Source organism: Gobio gobio, assembly GCF_949357685.1.
Source record: "Gobio gobio genome assembly, chromosome: 9".
NCBI classification, from domain to species: Eukaryota; Metazoa; Chordata; class Actinopteri; order Cypriniformes; family Gobionidae; genus Gobio; species Gobio gobio.
The window spans coordinates 58,790,466-58,807,965 of record NC_137115.1 but is presented as its reverse complement, the minus strand read 5'-3'; the positions used below and the strand labels follow the sequence as shown (position 1 = coordinate 58,807,965).

At 45.9% G+C, this 17,500-nt stretch overlaps 2 protein-coding genes across 3 annotated transcripts in view; one reads left to right on the top strand and one right to left on the bottom strand.

Moving 5' to 3' along the window:
- whamm (WASP homolog associated with actin, golgi membranes and microtubules) overlaps positions 1 to 8,221 on the bottom strand; it is a 29,310-nt gene extending 21,089 nt beyond the window's left edge. Inside the window, exons 1-2 of the mRNA XM_079825136.1 lie at positions 7,564 to 8,221; positions 2,699 to 2,872 (exon numbers count right to left, since the gene is read on the bottom strand). Of these exons, the coding sequence (XP_079681262.1) occupies positions 2,699 to 2,872; positions 7,564 to 8,094 (705 nt within the window). The 5' untranslated portion in view covers positions 8,095 to 8,221. The remainder of the gene's footprint in view (positions 1 to 2,698; positions 2,873 to 7,563) is intronic.
- Positions 8,222 to 8,591: 370 nt separating this feature from the next.
- The window catches only part of fsd2 (fibronectin type III and SPRY domain containing 2), a 38,890-nt gene continuing 29,981 nt past the window's right edge, over positions 8,592 to 17,500 (top strand). The window contains exons 1-6 of one of the 2 annotated variants that reach the window (XM_079825132.1): positions 8,592 to 8,788; positions 14,569 to 14,785; positions 14,862 to 14,957; positions 15,048 to 15,281; positions 15,358 to 15,380; positions 17,141 to 17,262. In XM_079825132.1, coding sequence (XP_079681258.1) covers positions 14,570 to 14,785; positions 14,862 to 14,957; positions 15,048 to 15,281; positions 15,358 to 15,380; positions 17,141 to 17,262 — 691 coding nt within the window. In that variant the 5' untranslated portion in view covers positions 8,592 to 8,788; position 14,569. The remainder of the gene's footprint in view (positions 8,789 to 14,568; positions 14,786 to 14,861; positions 14,958 to 15,047; positions 15,282 to 15,357; positions 15,381 to 17,140; positions 17,263 to 17,500) is intronic. The other variant, XM_079825133.1, reaches the window with a different exon arrangement.

Below are 17,500 nucleotides of genomic sequence, written 5' to 3'. Positions count from 1 at the left end.
GTAGAGGTGTGAGGTGTGAGGTGTGAGCTGCAGAGGTGTGAGCTGTAGATGTGTGAGCTATATCTGTAGAGGTGTGAGCTGTAGAGGTGTGAGCTGTATCTGTAGAGGTGTGAGCTGTATCTGTAGAGGAGTGAGCTGTATCTGTAGAGGAGTGAGCTGTATCTGTAGAGGAGTTGTATCTGTAGAGGAGTTGTATCTGTAGAAGTGTGAGCTGTATCTGTAGAGGAGTGAGCTGTATCTGTAGAGGTGTGAGCTGTATCTGTAGAGGAGTGAGCTGTATCTGTAGAGGTGTGAGCTGTATCTGTTTCTGCAGAGGAGTGAGCTGTATCTATAGAGGTGTGAGCTGTAGAGGTGTGAGCTGTATCTGTAAAGGTGTGAGCTGTATCTGTAGAGGAGTGAGCTGTATCTGTAGAGGAGTGAGCTGTATCTGTAGAGGTGTGAGCTGTATCTGTACAGGAGTGAGCTGTATCTGTAGAGGTTTGAGCTGTAGAGGTATGAGCTGTATCTGTAGAGGTGTGAGCTGTATCTGTAGAGGAGTGAGCTGTATCTGTAGAGGAGTGAGCTGTATCTGTAAAGGTATGAGCTGTATCTGTAGAGGTGTGAGCTGTATCTGTAGAGGTGTGAGCTGTAGAGGTATGAGCTGTAGAGGTATGAGCTGTATCTGTAGAGGAGTGAGCTGTAGAGGTGTGAGCTGTATCTGTAGAGGAGTGAGCTGTATCGGTAGAGGAGTGAGCTGTATCTGTAGAGGAGTGAGCTGTATCTGTAGAGGTGTGAGCTGTATCTGTAGAGGAGTGAGCTGTATCTGTAGAGGTGTGAGCTGTATCTGTAGAGGAGTGAGCTGTACCTGTAGAGGTGTGAGCTGTAGAGGTGTGAGCTGTAGAGGTATGAGCTGTATCTGTAGAGGTGTGAGCTGTAGAGGTGTGAGCTGTATCTGTACAGGAGTGAGCTGTATCTGTAGAGGAGTGAGCTGTATCTGTAGAGGAGTGAGCTGTATCTGTAGAGTGAGCTGTATCTGTAGAGGTGTGAGCTGTAGAGGTATGAGCTGTATCTGTAGAGGACTGAGCTGTATCTGTACAGGAGTGAGCTGTATCTGTAGAGGAGTGAGCTGTATCTGTACAGGAGTGAGCTGTATCTGTAGAGGTGTGAGCTGTATCTGTAGAGGTGTGAGCTGTATCTTTACAGGAGTGAGCTGTATCTGTACAGGAGTGAGCTGTATCTGTACAGGAGTGAGCTGTATCTGTACAGGAGTGAGCTGTATCTGTAGAGGTGTGAGCTGTATCTGTAGAGGAGTGAGCTGTATCTGTAGAGGTGTGAGCTGTATCTGTAGAGGAGTGAGCTGTATCTGTAGAGGTGTGAGCTGTAGAGGTGTGAGCTGTAGAGGTGTGAGCTGTATCTGTAGTGGTGTGAGCTGTATCTGTAGAGGTGTGAGCAGTACAGGAGTGAGCTGTATCTGTAGAGGTGTGAGCTGTATCTGTAGAGGAGTGGGCTGTATCTGTAGAGGTGTGAGCTGTGTGAGCTGCTCACACCTCTATATGTAGAGGTGTGAGCTGTATCTGTAGAGGAGTGAGCTGTATCTGTAGAGGAGTGAGCTGTATCTGTACAGGAGTGAGCTGTAGAGGAGTGAGCTGTATCTGTAGAGGTGTGAGCTGTATCTGTAGAGGTGTGAGCTGTATCTGTAGAGGAGTGAGCTGTATCTGTAGAGGAGTGAGCTGTATCTGTAGAGGTGTGAGCTGTAGAGGAGTGAGCTGTATCTGTAGAGGTGTGAGCTGTATCTGTAGAGGCGTGAGCTGTATCTGTAGAGGTGTGAGCTGTATCTGTAGAGGAGTGGGCTGTATCTGTAGAGGTGTGAGCTGTATCTGTAGAGGAGTGAGTTGTATCTGTAGAGGAGTGAGTTGTTTCTGTAGAGGAGTGAGCTGTATCTGTAGAGGAGTGAGCTGTATCTGTACAGGAGTGAGCTGTATCTGTACAGGAGTGAGCTGTATCTGTAGAGGTATGAGCTGTATCTGTAGAGGAGTGAGCTGTATCTGTAGAGGTGTGAGCTGTATCTGTACAGGAGTGAGCTGTATCTGTACAGGAGTGAGCTGTATCTGTACAGGAGTGAGCTGTATCTGTAGAGGTATGAGCTGTATCTGTAGAGGAGTGAGCTGTATCTGTAGAGGTGTGAGCTGTATCTGTAGAGGTGTGAGCTGTATCTGTAGAGGTGTGAGCTGTATCTGTAGAGGTGTGAGCTGTATCTGTACAGGAGTGAGCTGTATCTGTAGAGGAGTGAGCTGTATCTGTAGAGGTATGAGCTGTATCTGTAGAGGAGTGAGCTGTATATGTAGAGGAGTGAGCTGTATCTGTAGAGGAGTGAGCTGTAGAGGAGTGAGCTGTATCTGTAGAGGAGTGAGCTGTATATGTAGAGGTATGAGCTGTATCTGTAGAGGAGTGAGCTGTAGAGGAGTGAGCTGTATCTGTAGAGGTATGAGCTGTATCTGTAGAGGAGTGAGCTGTATCTGTAGAGGAGTGAGCTGTAGAGGAGTGAGCTGTATCTGTAGAGGAGTGAGCTGTATCTGTAGAGGAGTGAGCTGTATCTGTAGAGGAGTGAGCTGTATCTGTAGAGGAGTGAGCCAGTGTGAGTGATCAAGGGAAGGTGTGTGTGTCATGTTCTAAGTGTGTGTGTGTCGTGTTCTAAGGTATGAATGTGCTGAGCCTGTACCTGAATCTCCGTCTTGTAGAGCGTGGAGATCTCCCTCATGTCTCTGAAGGGCTGCAGGAGGTTCTGGTAGAACTGAGTCCCCACACTCACAAACTCCCTGTAAGCCTCGTCTTCCTCCTCATAGATCTTCATCAGCCGCAGGAGTCCATCAGCGCAGGAGTGGCTCTGGACCAGCTGAGGAACCACAACAACAAACACACAATCACACAAACCAGCTGAGGAACCACAGCAACAAACACACAATCACACAAACCAGCTGAGGAACCACAACAACAAACACACAATCACACAAACCAGCGGAGGAACCACAACAACAAACACACAATCACACAAACCAGCGGAGGAACCACAACAACAAACACACAATCACACAAACCAGCGGAGGAACCACAACAACAAACACACAATCACACAAACCAGCGGAGGAACCACAACAACAAACACACAATCACACAAACCAGCTGAGGAACCACAGCAACAAACACACAATCACACAAACCAGCTGAGGAACCACAACAACAAACACACAATCACACAAACCAGCGGAGGAACCACAACAACAAACACACAATCACACAAACCAGCGGAGGAACCACAACAACAAACACACAATCACACAAACCAGCGGAGGAACCACAACAACAAACACACAATCACACAAACCAGCGGAGGAACCACAACAACAAACACACAATGACACAAGAGCAGGGTCATCACTGTGAGCTCCACAACAACAAACAGCAGAACGGGAAAAAATAGTAAAGTAGAGTAGAGTAGAACAGAACAGAGTAGAATAGAACAGAATAGAGTAGAATAGAACAGAACAGAGTAGAATAGAACAAAGTAGAATATAACACAGTAGAGTAGAGTAGAATAGAACAGAGTAGAATAGAACACAGTAGAGTAGAATAGAGTAGAATAGAACATAACAGAGTAGAATAGAACAGAATAGAGAGGAATAGAACAGAGTAGAGTTGAATAGAATAGAGTAGAATAGAACTGAATAGAGTAGAATAGAACAGAGTAGAGTAGAATATAACAGAGTAGAGTAGAATATAACAGAACTGAACAGAATAGAATACAATAGAACAGAATAGAGTAGAATAGAACAGAGTAGAGTAGAATAGAACAGAGTAGTGTAGAATAGAAAATAATAGAATAAAATAGAACAGAGTCGAATAGAATAGAACAGAATAGAACAGAGTAGAGTAGAATAGAATAGAGTAGAATAGAACAGAGTAGAGTAGAGTAGAATAGAATAGAACAGAACTGAACAGAATAGAATAAAATAGAACAGAGTAGAATAGAATAGAATAGAACAGAATAGAGTAGAATAGAATAGAACAGAATAGAGTAGAATAGAGCAGAGTAGTGTAGAATAGAAAATAATAGAATAAAATAGAACAGAGTTGAATAGAATAGAACAGAACCGAATAGAACTGAATAGAATTAAACAGAGTAGAGTAGCGTAGAGTAGAGTAGAGTAGAGTAGAGTAGAGTAGAACAGAGTAGAGTAGAGTAGAATAGATTAGAGTAGAATAGAGTAGAGTATAGTAGAATAGAGTAGAGTAGAGTAGAGTAGAATAGAGTAGAGTAGAATAGATTAGAGTAGAGTAGAATAGATTAGAGTAGAGTAGAGTAGAATAGAACAGAATAGAACTGAACAGAACTGAATAGAATAGAACAGAAGATAATAGAATAGAGTAGAATAGAACAGAGTAGAATAGAGTAGAGTAGAATAGAACAGAGTAGAGTAGAATAGAGTAGAATAGAGTAGAGTAGAGTAGAATAGAACAGAGTAGAGTAGAGTAGAGTAGAATAGAACAGAGTAGAGTAGAATAGAACAGAGTAGAGTAGAGTAGAACAGAGTAGAGTAGAACAGAGTAGAGTAGAGTAGAATAGAGTAGAGTAGAGTAGAGTAGAATAGAGTAGAACAGAGTAGAGTAGAATAGATTAGAGTAGAATAGAGTAGAGTAGAGTAGAGTAGAGTAGAATAGAGTAGAGTAGAATAGAGTAGAGTAGAGTAGAGTAGAATAGAGTAGAGTAGAGTAGAGTAGAATAGAGTAGAGTAGAGTAGAGTAGAGTAGAGTAGAATAGAGTAGAGTAGAGTAGAGTAGAATAGAGTAGAGTAGAGTAGAGTAGAATAGAGTAGAGTAGAGTAGAATAGAGTAGAGTAGAGTAGAGTAGAGTAGAGTAGAATAGAGTAGAGTAGAGTAGAGTAGAGTAGAGTAGAATAGAGTGGAGTAGAGTAGAGTAGAATAGAGTAGAGTAGAGTAGAGTAGAGTAGAATAGAACAGAGTAGAGTAGAGTAGAGTAGAATAGAATAGAGTAGAGTAGAGTAGAGTAGAGTAGAATAGAGTAGAGTAGAGTAGAGTAGAATAGAACAGAGTAGAGTAGAGTAGAATAGAATAGAACAGAGTAGAGTAGAGTAGAATAGAACAGAGTAGAGTAGAGTAGAATAGAGTAGAACAGAGTAGAGTAGAGTAGAGTAGAATAGAGTAGAACAGAGTAGAGTAGAGTAGAGTAGAATAGAATAGAGTAGAGTAGAATAGAGTAGAGTAGAATAGAGTAGAGTAGAATAGAGTAGAGTAGAGTAGAGTAGAGTAGAATAGAGTAGAATAGAGTAGAGTAGAGTAGAGTAGAGTAGAGTAGAATAGAGTAGAGTAGAGTAGAGTAGAGTAGAGTAGAATAGAATAGAACAGAGTAGAGTAGAATAGAGTAGAATAGAGTAGAGTAGAATAGAATAGAACAGAGTAGAGTAGAGTAGAGTAGAGTAGAATAGAGTAGAGTAGAGTAGAGTAGAATAGAATAGAACAGAGTAGAGTAGAGTAGAGTAGAGTAGAATAGAGTAGAGTAGAGTAGAGTAGAATAGAATAGAACAGAGTAGAGTAGAATAGAATAGAACAGAGTAGAGTAGAGTAGAGTAGAGTAGAATAGAATAGAACAGAGTAGAGTAGAATAGAATAGAACAGAGTAGAGTAGAGTAGAGTAGAGTAGAGTAGAGTAGAATAGAATAGAACAGAGTAGAGTAGAATAGAATAGAACAGAGTAGAGTAGAGTAGAGTAGAGTAGAATAGAGTAGAGTAGAGTAGAGTAGAATAGAATAGAACAGAGTAGAGTAGAGTAGAGTAGAGTAGAATAGAGTAGAATAGAGTAGAGTAGAATAGAATAGAACAGAGTAGAGTAGAGTAGAGTAGAGTAGAATAGAGTAGAGTAGAGTAGAGTAGAGTAGAGTAGAACAGAGTAGAGTAGAGTAGAGTAGAATAGATTAGAGTAGAATAGAGTAGAGTAGAGTAGAGTAGAATAGAGTAGAGTAGAGTAGAATAGAGTAGAGTAGAGTAGAGTAGAGTAGAGTAGAATAGAGTAGAGTAGAGTAGAGTAGAATAGAACAGAGTAGAGTAGAGTAGAATAGAACAGAGTAGAGTAGAGTAGAGTAGAACAGAGTAGAGTAGAGTAGAATAGAGTAGAGTAGAGTAGAGTAGAGTAGAATAGAGTAGAGTAGAGTAGAGTAGAGTAGAATAGAGTAGAGTAGAGTAGAGTAGAGTAGAATAGAGTAGAGTAGAGTAGAGTAGAATAGAACAGAGTAGAGTAGAGTAGAGTAGAATAGAATAGAATAGAATAGAGTAGAGTAGAGTAGAGTAGAGTAGAATAGAGTAGAGTAGAGTAGAGTAGAATAGAACAGAGTAGAGTAGAGTAGAGTAGAATAGAACAGAGTAGAGTAGAGTAGAATAGAGTAGAACAGAGTAGAGTAGAGTAGAGTAGAGTAGAATAGATTAGAGTAGAATAGAGTAGAGTAGAGTAGAGTAGAATAGAGTAGAGTAGAGTAGAGTAGAGTAGAATAGAGTAGAGTAGAGTAGAGTAGAGTAGAGTAGAGTAGAGTAGAGTAGAGTAGAATAGAACAGAGTAGAGTAGAGTAGAGTAGAGTAGAGTAGAGTAGAATAGAGTAGAGTAGAGTAGAATAGAACAGAGTAGAGTAGAGTAGAATAGAACAGAGTAGAGTAGAGTAGAATAGAGTAGAACAGAGTAGAGTAGAATAGAGTAGAGTAGAATAGAGTAGAGTAGAATAGAGTAGAGTAGAGTAGAATAGAGTAGAATAGAGTAGAGTAGAGTAGAATAGAATAGAGTAGAATAGAATAGAACAGAGTAGAGTAGAATAGAGTAGAATAGAATAGAATAGAATAGAGTAGAATAGAATAGAACAGAGTAGAGTAGAATAGAGTAGAGTAGAGTAGAGTAGAATAGAGTAGAATAGAGTAGAGTAGAGTAGAGTAGAGTAGAGTAGAATAGAATAGAACAGAGTAGAGTAGAATAGAGTAGAATAGAGTAGAGTAGAGTAGAGTAGAGTAGAGTAGAGTAGAATAGAATAGAATAGAACAGAGTAGAGTAGAATAGAGTAGAATAGAGTAGAGTAGAATAGAGTAGAGTAGAATAGAATAGAACAGAGTAGAGTAGAGTAGAGTAGAATAGAGTAGAGTAGAATAGAATAGAACAGAGTAGAGTAGAATAGAGTAGAATAGAGTAGAGTAGAGTAGAATAGAATAGAATAGAACAGAGTAGAGTAGAGTAGAGTAGAATAGAGTAGAGTAGAATAGAATAGAATAGAATAGAACAGAGTAGAGTAGAATAGAGTAGAATAGAGTAGAGTAGAGTAGAGTAGAGTAGAATAGAGTAGAGTAGAGTAGAATAGAGTAGAGTAGAATAGAGTAGAGTAGAATAGAATAGAACAGAGTAGAGTAGAGTAGAGTAGAATAGAGTAGAGTAGAATAGAATAGAACAGAGTAGAGTAGAGTAGAGTAGAATAGAATAGAACAGAGTAGAGTAGAGTAGAGTAGAATAGAACAGGTCCGGTCAGTGTCGCGGCTCACCGCACGCAGCGCGTCTTTGGCGCGTGTAATCTCGTCCCGCATCGCTTTGCATTTAAACTCCTGGAGGTTTTCGAAGTACTCGCGCTCATCTGCCTCCGTGACGCTGAACAGCGCGTCCAGGACGATCCTGCGGCCGCACGCGTCCACGGCGGTGCTAAAGTACCGCTCCAGCTGCCTGCTCTGCGCGTCAGCATCGCACCGCGGCGCGATGGAGAACAGCAGATCCCAGACACTCGGCTCCCGGAAGCCCGTCAGGTCGGGAAACAGCGGCTCGAGCTCGTCCCGGACGGCGCTCAGGTGCGCGTGCACATATCTCAGCTGCGCGCCGGAGAACAGACCAGCGCAGCTCCCGCTCGCGTCGCCGCGCCGCTGTAGCGTCCGGTTATGACACGTCACCGCGAACTTTCTCTCGATCTCGTTCCACTCCACAATAAACCTGAGCCTGTGGCTCTCGCTGTCCTCGAACGCGTCGCTTTTAATGGCGACCCATCCGTCCAGGCTGTCCAACCGCTCGCCGTCCGCGTCGCTCATCGCGTCTGTGTTCAGCGCTCCGCTCTTCCGCAGCGTCAGCTGTCGTCATCCCGTGCTCACGTGACACGGGGAATTCCGTGGCAGATTTATTATTCAGATATTGAGGGTTTTATAACTCAAAGTGAAGCTGAAAAAATAACAGAAAACACTGCAGTCACAACACATAAAACATTAGCACGGTTATGATGATGTTTTATATCAAATTAAACTAAATTTATTAATTCTGTTCATATTCGCTCATGGGAATTATAATTTCTTACATTTTCTGTAAATCCTTTATAGGGAAAACAAATGGAACAAGTTTAGCAACAAGTTTTAGATACTTCATTGTGTGTGAAATGTTAAGATTAGAACATAAACCGAATGTGTGTCAAAAAATAAAGTCTAAATATTACATGTAATTTAAAATATAAACATTACATGCAATGATTCCGGCATAATTCAGCGTTATATGATTATTATTATCAGCGTCAATATCGCCGCGTTCAGATTCAGCTGTGAGGGTTTGAGCTGATATCCGACACGGCAGGCTATATTTATCTGTTCTGAGTTGAGTGTGTGTGTGTGTGTGTGTGTGTGTGTGTGTGTGTGTGTGTGTGTGTGTGTGTGTGTGTGTGTGTGTGTGTGTGTGTGTGTGTGTGTGTGTGTGTGTTCTGAGCTGAACACATTCGACACGAGCAGCGACAGACAGCAGGTATTCCTCAACGCTTCTGTTACTTTGACGATTTCTCTTTGAAGATAAATGAAATCAAAGTGTGTGTGTGTGTGTGTGTGTGTGTGTGTGTGTGTGTGTGTGTGTGTGTGTGTGTGTGTGTGTGTGAGAGAGAGAGAGAGAGAGAGAGTGTGTGTGTGTGTGTGTGTGTGTGTGTGTGAGAGAGAGAGAGAGAGAGAGTGTGTGTGTGTGTGTGTGTGTGTGTGTGTGTGTGTGTGTGTGTGTGTGTGTGTGTGATGGGTAGGTTTAGGGGCAGGGGCAGTGTGTGTGTGTGTGTGTGTGTGTGTGTGTGTGTGATGGGTAGGTTTAGGGGCAGTGTGTGTGTGTGTGTGTGTGATGGGTAGGTTTAGGGGCAGTGTGTGTGTGTGTGTGTGTGTGTGTTTGAGAGAGAGTGGGCATGTTTTTGTGAAATATCAGGACACAAATGTGTGTGTGTGTGTGTGTGTGTGTGTGTGTGTGTGTGTGTGTGTGTGTGTGTGTGTGTGTGTGTGTGTGTCTATAGTCCACGCTGTAGTACTTGGGTTACTTATGTTTGCGCTTCTTTTCCAAACCTGGGTTTGTTTTGTTTGGCAAATGTAAAGTCCCTTTAAAAGTGAAACGAATGAGCCTCAAGCTAAGTGTGTGAGTGTGAGTGTGTGTGGTTGAATCGGATCATTGAATGTCAACAGCAAAGACATTTATAGTATATTTGTGTAATGTAATGTTCCCTTTTGAGAGTACTCTCGTATTGCGTTTAGCTAAACGCTAGGGGAATTTCCTTTCCTCGAGATTTTGAAGCAAATTTTTATCCTAAAAATACCATGTAAAACGCAGTGAAGCTGCACAGCTCTCAGCAGGAAGCAGCTGCGCTGATTGGCTGTGCCGCTGCAACTGCAGGAACCTATGGCGAGACCGCTGGGCGGGAAGGACCAATCAAGTCCCTCTAATATTCCCACCACAGGGGGCAGCAGAATTTGCATAGCCTAGGGTATAAAAGACCCTGTCTCGCCAGGTTCGTCCGGTTATTTCTCACCTTGCTGAGCTCTGACTGAAGCCTGCCGTCGACACACACCCAGAGGAACTCTCCGCCTTCAGCCTGCCTTCCAGCTGCGCCATCCGGCACATATCCTTTAGACCAATCCGTGTGTTTGCCGTTGCTACACACTCACGAAAAGAGCCGAGAAGTTGTTGCAAATGTCTCGTTCCAGCGCCTCATGTAGAGGTTAGGGCTTATGCGCCTGCTCACTAAAGCCATGTTTCCACCGCAGGAACTTTCCCCAGGAACTTTGGGCTGGTACTCGTGTGTTTCCACTGCAGGGTCTAAATGAAGTTCCGGGTAAATATTTCCCCCTCCAAACGGCCCTGCTCCCGGGGTAGTACTTTTTCAAAGTTCGGGAAGTTTCGGGGGTGGGACTTGGCCGCTGAACATGCTGATTGGTTGAACTCACACAGTATTTTATTTCAACCGGCATTTTTAGATTAGATTCAACTTTATTGTCTTTAAATTGTATTTAAAGTCTTTTGCGAGGTTCGTTTGTTCTGCGTTCAGTAAATATCAGTCTTGCTCTTTCTGTCCAATGACGCGCGTTCGTCTCAGCCGATAATAGCTGATAATAACATACGAACCATTTTAAATCTAGCTTTACGAGCTTTCAGAATACGCTTTAGTATCAGTGCTCGTCTCTTTTCCGCCGTTTTGTTAATGACCTCTTTATTAAAACAATACATAACTACTAAAAGCAGCGCTACTTGCATCTCCTCCATACTTGTTATTGTTGCAAAAATTATTACTGTCCGTCGCTGACTGGGAGGAGCAGTCCTACATCACCGGACTAATTTGCCTAATCTTCCCGGTACTTTAGACCGCAGTGGAAACGCAGACAGTAGCAGATCTGGGGGGAAAAAAGTTCCTGTAAAAAAAGTTTCTGGTACAAATTGTTCCGGGTAATTTTGGTGGAAACGCGGCTTAAGGCCGTGGACGACCTCGGTATTGACTGGTCTCAACCCCAGGAGCCCACGAGAAGCAAACTGGAAGAGTGGTTTTCCAAGAACCGCCACCACACGACCATTCAAAAACCTGCTCCCTTCTTCCCAGAAGTCCACAAGGAACTATCCAAGTCGAACTATCCGCTTTTTCTCCCGCGCTCTCGGTGGTCGATGGCGCTCAGGTGCTTCAGGTCTTCCAGGCCAAACTCCTCAGTTCCCTGGATGAGTCTGTCTCTGATACCGAGGCCCTGAAGGACCTGCGCGGCGCCAAGGCCAACACTCAGGCGATCGGCAGATGCATGGCCAACTTGACGGTGTTGGAGCGCCATTTTGTGGCTCAACCTAACTGAAATGAAGGACTCGGACAAGACCGCTTTTCTGGACGCACCCATGTCGCCTTCAGGATTATTCGGTCCCTCTGTGGTTGGGTTCACAGAACGCTTCACCGAGGCTCAAAAGGCCTCACAGGCAATGAGACATTTCCTGCCCAAGCGTTCCAGCTCCTCCGTTAGCCGTCACGCTAAAGCTGGACCAGCCCAGCCCACCAAGGCGGCGCCATCAGCTCACCAGCCTCGCGCGGCTTCTAAGCCCGGACAGCGTTCCCGCTCTACGAGCTGCAGCACACCGCTGGAGCGTGGAGGTCCCCGACCCAGCAATGTGTCGAAACCTGAGCCGCTGAAGCCGTCCTAGCCAGAGGCACAAGGAGAAGGTGGATAACACCCGCTTTGGCCGGTTTACCACCTCGCTCTCTTCCATAACGTCCCCCAGCTCCCTTCAACCAGGTGGCTGGGCACATCACACACACAGCCAACAAGCCCGCAAGCAAACGTGCTCGCCTGTACACAAACGCCGTTTTCACGGCGACCCATATGAATCACAAAAAGGTTTTTTTCTCTGTAGGCAGTGTGCCAGCATTAAAGCATGTACCCCTACACTCGATCCCTCCCCCATGTCCCCCAGCCTCCTGCCCTCAGGCGGCGGGAAACAATTCTCTCGCAGTCAGAGAGCCCGTGAACAAACGCGCTCCGATAAGCGCCACTTTAACACAACATTATCGGGCCACCGAGTCCCTGTTACTCAGCGACTCGCCCCACAAATTAATTCAGCCCCTGGCTTCGAAGGCCGAGGCCTGGCAGGCTATTCCCGGCATTTCAAAATGGGTGTTGAACATAATAGAACAAGGTTACTCGCTACAGTTTGTTCACAGACCACGGCGACAACAGTGAGACGCGACACAAGTCACGTGCTTCGAACCGAAATATCAAAACTGTTAATGAAAGGGGCGGTGGAAGCCCTACACCCCTCACAGAGCGAGTCAGGCTTTTACAGTCGTTACTTCCTTGTACCAAAAAAGGACGGTGGTCTCAGGCCCATTCTAGATCTCAGACATCTGAACAAGGCACTTATGTGTAGGCACCCGTTCAAAATGTTGAAAATGAAACAAATCCTTGCGCACATTCGCCCGGGAGATTGTTTTTTCACTGTAGATCTAGAGGATGCCCTTTTCCACATACAAATAGCCCCTCATCACAGGCCATTCTTGAGATTCGCCTTCGAGGGGAAAGTTTGCCAATACAGGGTGTTACCCTTTGGTCTATCTCTGGCTCCCCGCACGGTTACGAAGTGCATGGAAGCGGCGCTAACCCCGCTGAGGCTTCGAGAATTCTCAACTATCTCGACAACTGGCTCATAATAGCTCAGTCAGAGATACAGTTATTAAACCACAGATCTTGGCTTCTCAACCATTTGAAATGCTTGGTCCTCAGAATCAAAGTGGCAAAGAGCTCATTGTCTCCCACACAGAACGTTTAGTTTCTGGGAACAGTGTTAGACTCACTACAGATGAGCGCGCGGCTGACGTCACAGCGCACGCTCTCTATTCGGAACCGAGCGGTTTCCCTCAGGTCCCGTGGACTCACTCCTCTCAAACACTTTCAGAGGATGTTGGGTCTCATGGCCTCGGCGGCACCAGTCCTCAGACTAGGTCTGTTACACATGCGCCCCCTACAGCGCTGGCTGAATCGCCGCGTTCCAGCTCACGCATGGCTCTCAGGCCGATTACAAATCAAGGGAAACCACAGCTGCGTATTGGCCATGGTTCCTTGGAAAAATCCTGTTTGGGCACTGTTACGAAGTGGAAAGTTATCTCGACAGATGCATCCAACCTAGGTCTTGGAGCCCTTCACGAGGGCAGGCCAGTCTCCGGTCAGACTCGGAAAAGAGCCTTCACATAAACTGTCTAGAGATGAAAGCGGTCACGCTATCGCTAAGAGCTTTCCTTCCGTACATAAAGCACCACCATGTCCTGATCCGAACAGACAGCAGGTCAGTGGTAGCCTATATAAATCACCAGGGTGGTCTAAGATCTACTGGTCTACACACAATGGCGGAAAGAGTCCTAATATGGGCAGAGCACAATCTGAGCTCGCTGAGAGCGATTCATGTGCCAGGCATTCTGAATCTGGGTCCGGACATGCTGTCCAGGGGCAAAGTGTCCCCTGCAGAGTGGTCTCTTCACCCACAAACGATTCAGACAATTTGGGGCATGTTTGGCGAGGCAAAAGTGGATCTTTTCGTCTCACAAGACAATGCTCAATGCCTAATATATTTCTCCAAGCACAAGGATGTGTTGGCCCACGAATGGCCCAGCCTTCCTCTTTATGCTTTTCCCCCAATCTCAATGTTACCTCAGGTCATAGAGAGGATCAGGGAGAGAAAATGTGCTGTGCTTTTAATAGCCCCGCTTTGGAGAAATCAACCTTGGTTCTCACTACTGAGTCGGATGTCAGATACAGCTCCGTGGCCGATCCCGCTGAGGAGAGATCTCCTCATGCAGGCGGAACGGCAGATCTGGCATCCCGTCCCGATCTATGGGCGCTTCACGTCTGGCCCATCAACGGGTACATGAGAACCTCTCTTAAAGTGTATTAAACACTATTTCTAAAGCTAGAGTACCCGCAATCTTATCGTGCGCTTCCTCAAAGGGGCTAGAAGGCTTCACCCACCTCGCCCCCCTTCAGTCCCCATATGGGACCTGTCCACGGTCCTGGATGCTATGAAAGGCTCAACATTCGAGCCTCTGCATTCGGTGAGCTTAAAGCTCCTATCACTCAAGACCGCTTTTCTGCTAGCGATCGCATTAGTTAAGCGAGTGGGTGATCTGCACGTGCTCTCAGTGAGCGTCTCTTGTCTGGAATTTGGGCCAAACGACTCTAAAGTCGTCCTCAAACCAAGACATGGATATGTACCTAAAGTGCTTTCAACTCCGTTCAGAGCACAGGTCATTTCACTTTCAGCACTCTCATCATCGCTAGATGAGGGAGATGCTAATTTGCTCTGTCCTGTCAGAGCGCTGAGAATATACATAGAGCGTTCCGCTGCTTACAGGCAAACTGAACAGCTCTTTGTGTGCTTTGGCGGCCGTACCCGAGGGTGCGCGGTTACAAAGCAGACCTTGTCACGATGGATAGTGGATGCTATCTCACTGGCCTATGAGTCTAAAGATCTCAGTTGCCCTTTAGGCATCAAAGCCCATTCTACTAGAGGCATGGCATCTTCGTGGGCTTGGTCTACTGGCATTTCTCTGAATGATATCTGTGCAGCGGCAGGCTGGGCCTCCCCGTCCACTTTTATCAGGTTTTATAATTTGGATGTCCCTGCCTTACAGGCTGGGCTTCTCGCTGTGTAATACATATTAACCCACACACTCACTCACGCGGGCGGACACACACACACACACACACACACACACACACAAACACACACACACTCACAGAGATCTGATCCTCTCTCGTCAGTATGGATGCGTTTGACGCGAGGAGTTGTCTGGATGTGATCGCGGAGGAGCTGAGTGAGGAGGAGGAGGAGGAGGAGGAGGAGGCCTTCGTGATGGTGCAGGACTCACACACACCTGATGCCTTCTGCTCTCCCTGCCGCGTGCTCACACACACCGGTGCCGCTCCGCACGCGCGTCACACACTCCTCGCGCTCGGCCCCGCCGCGCAGCAGATAAAGGTGAGATCCACTGAGGCACGATCTGCTCCTGCTTCCTGTGTGTGTGTGTGTGTGTGTGACGCCTGTCCTCTCCCAGGATGAGCTGTCCCAGAGCAGGAGCAAGCTGAGCGAGAGGATCACGGAGATGGAGAACTTTGCCAGTAACCTGGAGGAGATCTTCATCACTGTGGAGGTGCGTGGACTCGAGCGTCAGATTCTGCTCACACACTCTCAGGTGATGCTGTGACGCTGTGTGTGTGTGTGTGTGTGTGTGTGTGTTCAGGAGAACTTCGGGCGTCAGGAGCAGAACCTGGAGCAGCACTATAACGAGGTCCTGCAGACGCTCGCCCACAGACACGAGGCGCGCACGGCGGCTCTGGACGAGCAGAAGAACCGCGCGCTGGAGCGTCTGTACGCAGATCTGCTGCGCTGCGGCCGGACTCTGGACGCGTCCAAAGAGCTGATCGAGAGCGCGCAGGAGCTCCACCGCCGGACGGACACACACGCCTTCCTGCAGGTCAGAGGTCAGCACCAGAGATTCAGAACCATGACATTATCAACAGTGTCTGACCTGTCCTCTCTCTGATTGACAGGCTGTCATGCCAGTTATTAAGAGGTGAGTGTGTGTGTGTGTGTGTGTGTGTGTGTGTGTGTGTGTGTGTGTGTGTGTGTGTGTGTGTGTGTGTGTGAGTGTGTGTGTGTGGGCATGTTTTTGTGATATATCAGGACACAAATGTGTATAATGACATAGGTATTACAAAAAGAGGGAGAAATATGAGGACGTTCCCCATGTCCTCACTTTTCAAAATGCTTATAAATCACAGAACGAGGTTTTTTTCACAGAAAGTGAACTGCACAGTCTCCTGTGTGTGTGAGTGTGTGTGTGTGTGATGGGTAGGTTTAGGGGCAGTGTGTGTGTGTGTGTGTGTGATGGGTAGGTTTAGGGGCAGGGGCAGTGTGTGTGTGTGTGTGTGTGTGTGTGTGATGGGTAGGTTTAGGGGCAGGGGCAGTGTGTGTGTGTGTGTGTGTGTGTGTGTGTGTGTGTGTGTGATGGGTAGGTTTAGGGGCAGGGGCAGTGTGTGTGTGTGTGTGTTTGTGTGTGTGTGTGTGTGTGTGTGTTTGTTTGTGTGATGGGTAGGTTTAAGGGCAGGGGCAGTGTGTGTGTGTGTGTGTGTGTGTGTGTGTGTGTGTTTGTTTGTTTGTGTGATGGGTAGGTTTAGGGGCAGTGTGTGTGTGTGTGTGTGTGTGTGTGTGTGTGTGTGTGTGTGTGTGTGATGGGTAGGCTTAGGGGCAGGGGTAGTGTGTGTGTGTGTGTGTGTGTGTGTGTGTGTGTGTGTGTGTGTGTGTGTGTGTGTGTGTGTGTGTGTGTGTGTGTGTGTGTGTGTGTGTGATGGGTAGGTTTAGGGGCAGGGGCAGTGTGTGTGTGTGTGTGTGTGTGTGTGTGATGGTTAGGTTTAGGGGCAGTGTAAGGGGATAGAAAATACGGTTTGTACGGTATAAAAACCATTACGCCTATGGAATGTCCTCACATTTCACAAAAACAAACGTGTGTGTGTGTGTGTGTGTGTGTGTCTAACTATCCTTCAGTCCTCAGTTACTCACCTTCATGTTGTTTCAAACCAGTGTGACTTTCTTTCGTTATCTGTGGAATACAAAACATGTTAAACTCTTTTATTGATGCTTAACAAGAGATCACACCAGAATCAGCCTCTACTAACACACACACACACACACACACACACACACACACACACACATAGCTTTGTTTGAGTTACGGGAGCCATCGGTGGCGTTGGCGTTGTGTTTTTAGACACAAGATCAACAATGTTACTAAAGAAGTGTGTGTGTGTGTGTGTGTGTGTGTGTGTGTGAGAGGGAAAGATCACCTTGTTCAGCTTCACAAATAACCCAGCGTTAAGGGAACAGTGGATGCAGTTTGTGTTTCCGGAGATCTGCAAGTGTGTGTGTGTGTGTTTGTGTTTGTACCCGGTCATGAGGGGAAACCGCAGGAGGTGAGTGAAACTGCAGCAAATGTGTGTGTGTTGTTAGCAATCGGCACGTAAGTGCATATAATGTGAACAACACCAATGTATAGTGTGTGTGTGAGAGTGTGTGTGTGTGAGTGTGTGTGTGTCTTTAGCTCCGCCCACTGCACGCCTCCACGAGCTCGGCTGTGTTCAGAAAGAAACGGTACAGTTTTTCTGTCTTTTATAAATATGATAAACTAAAGACTTTTGGGAGATATGAAGGATCAACACTACTCTAGAGAAACTCAAGATTAACACCAGACCGTGTGTGTGTGTGTGTGTGTGTGTGTGTGTGTGAGTGTGAGTGAGTCGGATGTTTAAAGAGATCTGGCATGATCTGTCCAATCAGATTTGAGCAGTTCTCCGGTAAGGAAGAGGATCTGAAGCTGGGAGTGTCTCTGGACTTTGATGTTCCGACGGCGGATCTGTCCGATGTCCGGCAGATGATGGACTCCATAAACCTGCTCCCAGGTCAGACCCAGACGCCGCTCCATATCACATGATCTGTGTTCATGCTTTAACGCCAGCTTTAGGATATGCATAAGAAATGCTGGATGGAAACAAGATGCAAATTAAATGTCCAAAGTCGTATAAGACCTTCGTTCATCTTCAGACACACATGAAGATCTTTCTGATGAAATGGTGTCGCTTCAGAGAGTTCAGGGGTCGGGTCTCTTCAGAACTTCTGGACCCGCTCCGCTCATACGGG